Source organism: Geospiza fortis, unplaced genomic scaffold (genome assembly GCF_000277835.1).
Source record: "Geospiza fortis unplaced genomic scaffold, GeoFor_1.0 scaffold4498, whole genome shotgun sequence".
NCBI classification, from domain to species: domain Eukaryota; kingdom Metazoa; phylum Chordata; class Aves; order Passeriformes; family Thraupidae; genus Geospiza; species Geospiza fortis.
Genome location: NW_005055001.1, coordinates 17,485 through 21,963, shown reverse-complemented (window position 1 = coordinate 21,963; position 4,479 = coordinate 17,485). Strand labels below are relative to the sequence as shown.

The window sequence follows — 4,479 nt, the reverse complement described above, 5'->3', positions numbered from 1 at the left end:
AAATTTTAAAAATAAAATATCTATAAATCTTTAAAATATCTTTTTAAATTTAAAAAAAAATCTATTATATTAAAAGAAAATGATATATTAAAACTATGCTAAAGAACAGAAGGATTTGATCAGAAGGCTGGCAAAGAAAGGAATGATAATAAAATCTTGTGCCTGTGTGTGCACACCCAGAGATGCCTGTCACCCCTGTGGCTGTGTGTGTGTGCTGTGGTTCCTGTGTGTGCACAGCCAGAGATGCCTGTCACCCCTGTGGCTGTGCGTGTGTGCTCAGTGCCTGTGTGTGCACAGCCAGAGATGCCTGTCACCCCTGTGGCTGTGTGTGTGTGCTCAGTGCCTGTGTGCGCACAGCCAGAGATGCCTGTCACCCCTGTGGCTGTGCGTGTGTGCTCAGTGCCTGTGTGTGCACAGCCAGAGATGCCTGTCACCCCTGTGGCTGTGCGTGTGTGCTCAGTGCCTGTGTGTGCACAGCCAGAGATGCCTGTCACCCCTGTGGCTGTGTGTGTTCTCATGTCCTGGAGGGGCCTGGCACAGCCCCAGCCACACCTGGGCACAGCCCCAGCCACACCCGGGCACAGCCAGCCCAGCCCAGGGCTGCTCTCAGGGCCGCACAGCTCAGCCTGGCACCTGAAGCAAGCCCTGCTCACAGCTCCTGTCCCCAGTCTGGAACAGGATTTACGGAAACAAGGGTCCCTCCTCCTCTCAGCACCAGGAACATCTCTCACAAGCTGCACTTCACGGCTGTCAGGCTTTACTCACCAGGATGGTTTGATATAGGAGGCTGGAATGCGAGTTCATTGTGAACTGGCCCTTGAAGAGAAAACAAACAGTTCGTTTCACAGCAGCAAGAACAAGGTTCTCTCCCCTCAACCGCTTTCCTGTGAAACCACCCCCCGGTGCCCTCATCAACCACAGAACAAGCTGTCCAGCAGGCTGTGGACGTGACTGCGAGAAACAACCACTCAGGACGGAGAAAAAGCCCCGGAGAACACATTTTCTAAGGAACACAAACTGCGCACAGCGGCGGAGTCAGATTACTGAGTGCCCTCCAGGAATGGGCGGGCAGCAGGAGCGGCAGGAAAGGCTCAAACATGGTATTACAACAACAGCAGCTTCTGCAACAAGGTGTCAGGGCAGGGACCGCGAGGTGACAAACACAAGGGACAGGCGAGAAACCAGGAAAAGCTCGGTGTGGCATCACCCCCAGGTGGGCACAGGTATGCATTCTGGAGAGACACAGGTGCTGAAAGCATTTACAGCCTGTCCGCAGCAGCACCAGGGACAGCTCGGTGTGGCATCACCCCCAGGTGGGCACAGGTATGCACTCTGGAGAGACACAGGTGCTGAAAGCATTTACAGCCCATCCACAGCAGCACCAGTGCCCCTCACATGCTGCTATCCCTGACAAATAACACCATGAATGAAGTGGGATCCCACTGAAGGAAGGAATTAATCTCAGTAACTGTGTCCAAACCATGGCTTCACTGACAGACACAGGCTGAAAAGGTTAATTTGCAGTGTATGCTCCCCTCCACCACCAACACCTGCTGCATGCAGGTGAGCTATACCAGAATGTGTGTTCCATCTCCCAATATACAATATATATTATATATTCTAATACTGGGGAACATTCTAACAAAAACTGCATTAGAAAATAAAGAACTGTTCAAGCTTTTTGCTACAAAATTTAGAAATCTTTCATTTGTGTGGGAGTTTTTTATCTACTGGGTGTCACAGGGTCACTGTGTGTGTGTGTGTGCCACACAGAGCTGTGCTGGGTGTCACAGGGTCACTGTGTGTGTGTGTGTGTGTGTGCCACACAGAGCTGTGCTGGGTGTCACCGAGCAATCTGAGGTGACACACTGAGGCTGCTGCAGGGGCGAGAGCCCCTGGGGCTGGCTCTGAGCTGCCAGCACAGCTGGGACTGTGCACAGACAGGTGTGAGGGCAGAGCACAGACAGGTGTGAGGGCAGAGCACAGACAGGTGTGAGGGCAGAGCACAGACAGGTGTGAGGGCAGAGCACAGACAGGTGTGAGGGCAGAGCACAGACAGGTGTGAGGGCAGAGCACAGACAGGTGTGAGGGCAGGGCACAGACAGGTGTGAGGGCAGAGCACAGACAGGTGTGAGGGCAGGGCACAGACAGGTGTGAGGGCAGAGCACAGACAGGTGTGAGGGCAGGGCACAGACAGGTGTGAGGGCAGAGCACAGACAGGTGTGAGGGCAGGGCACAGACAGGTGTGAGGGCAGAGCACAGACAGGTGTGAGGGCAGGGCACAGACAGGTGTGAGGGCAGAGCACAGACAGGTGTGAGGGCAGGGCACAGACAGGTGTGAGGGCAGAGCACAGACAGGTGTGAGGGCAGGGCACAGACAGGTGTGAGGGCAGAGCACAGACAGGTGTGAGGGCAGGGCACAGACAGGTGTGAGGGCAGAGCACAGACAGGTGTGAGGGCAGGGCACAGACAGGTGTGAGGGCAGAGCACAGACAGGTGTGAGGGCAGGGCACAGACAGGTGTGAGGGCAGAGCACAGACAGGTGTGAGGGCAGGGCACAGACAGGTGTGAGGGCAGAGCACAGACAGGTGTGAGGGCAGGGCACAGACAGGTGTGAGGGCAGAGCACAGACAGGTGTGAGGGCAGGGCACAGACAGGTGTGCGGGGCGTGTAGGCGGCCGTCCGGCTCCCCGTCCAGCTGGTGGTACTGTCTGCAAAGACAAACCCCCTGGGTGTCCGCGCCAGCCTCCCACGTCCCTGCTCGTCCCCTGCTGCTCCTGGGCGTTTGCAAACCGGGCTGAGGAAGCTGAGAGGCGCAGGAGCGGGGCGATACTCACTGTGGTGGTAAGTGGCTGGCTGGGCTGTGAACCCATTCTGCCGAGCTCCTGGCTGGGGCCCTGAAGCAATCTGTAAGAGGCCATCACTATGGCTACCTGTCAATATACTGGGAGGTTGACCTGGTGAAAGAACACACTGCCTATTCGTGAGCGTTCCAAGATGCCGGTTAAGAAGAGCTCAGCACTACCGGGCAGGAAGGTACACCCCGCTCAGGGCGCTGCAGGGACAGCTGCCACGGCCTCGGCCCTGTCCTTTTTCTCCACCCGCCGGGAAGCTCGAGGCAGAACGCTCTGCAGCAGCTAACTCTGACTGCGACACCCTCCACGTTTCAGGAGCAGGAGAATGCACACAACTCTGGTCATCACCCACATCTTGTCCTGGCCAATCTCATTTTTCAGGGCGAAAGGGAAGAGGAGATGTCACAATTTTACTGGATAACAGGGCTGGAAAGGTTTGGTGTGAATCCAAACAGGCCCAGTGAGCTGCCTGCTTTCAGCATGTTTTAACTACTGCTCCCAAGGAGGACACTGGCTCACAGTTACGCTCCTCCAAAGCACTCTGGGCAGCATTTCATTTTGATAAACACTGCTTCAATAAAGCTGCACACAACACTGGACTCAGAAAGACCCTGCAGGGTTTTTTTCCTCCTCTCAAATAAATATTTCAAGAATTATCTAGGATTAAAACTACAGGTATTTTAGAACAGGTTAACAGAATTTGCCTGCAAAAGGCTTCAGTTCAGCCATTAACACTAAATTTATCAACACTTTCACAATTGCACTCTCAATGGTGTGGCTAGCACAATTTAACACATTGAGAACTTGCAGTAAAACATAACAATTAGCTTTTTTCTCCACATCCACTCGCCTCCAACAATTATGGCACCGATGAGAAAAGGTTACTGACTATAAAGTGCGGTGCAAAGGCAGCACAGTTAACTACCCATGCCCTTCTTATCTCTGCTGCAGACAAATAAAGGCAGAGTGAAGTTACCAACATCAGTACTTTCAGCCAAAATCTCGTCAGCTGAAATTAACGAGCACCATCACAACACCGCGTCACCACAGTTGAGATCTGTAATGAGATCAGCGATGCTCTCTCATGTTTTGTGTGAAACCTCTCAAACTCGGGGTGCTCTGAGTGCTCTGCTGTCCTGCTGGACTGAAGGGCAGCTCTGGTGTGCGACACCAACTCTTCCACTTGCGCCAGACACAGCGAAAAGTGTCAGAAGCTCCATGGCAGCACTCCATCCAACACTCTTATGGGAACACTAACTGGGGCTGTCCCAGGGGGAGCACAGCGGGCCACCACTACAGAAGCAATGGTGTTAAAGCTGGAGCAGTAGGGGGCTGCCTGAAGACCCCTTGGGACTGCCACCTTTCAGCACATGCACCTGCTGTCCCGCTGCTGCGGCAGCAAGGCAATGAAAGGTTTGATTTCTCTCTGGCAGTGCCCGGATGCCAGCCACGCTGCCCTGTCACAGGGCGCTGCTGCGGCGCTCTGCGCTGCCCTCTGGCACACACAGCGCCACGCTGGCGCAGTGCCACTCTGGGTGGCACGGGAAGGCCACCAGGCCACAGCACCGCAGGGCTGCAACGCCAGCAGCTGGCCTGCAGGCGGAGCGGCACACGCAGGGGGCCG

The 4,479-nt window shown here is 54.6% G+C and overlaps 1 protein-coding gene across 1 annotated transcript in view; it reads right to left on the bottom strand.

Annotated features, from left to right (window-relative positions):
* Window positions 1–4,479, bottom strand: part of LOC102041942 (mothers against decapentaplegic homolog 4-like) — a 16,754-nt gene that overhangs the window by 7,384 nt on the left and 4,891 nt on the right. The window contains exons 4-6 of the mRNA XM_031065665.1: window positions 2,838–3,014; window positions 2,656–2,711; window positions 766–1,003 (exon numbers count right to left, since the gene is read on the bottom strand). Of these exons, the coding sequence (XP_030921525.1) occupies window positions 766–1,003; window positions 2,656–2,711; window positions 2,838–3,014 (471 nt within the window). The remainder of the gene's footprint in view (window positions 1–765; window positions 1,004–2,655; window positions 2,712–2,837; window positions 3,015–4,479) is intronic.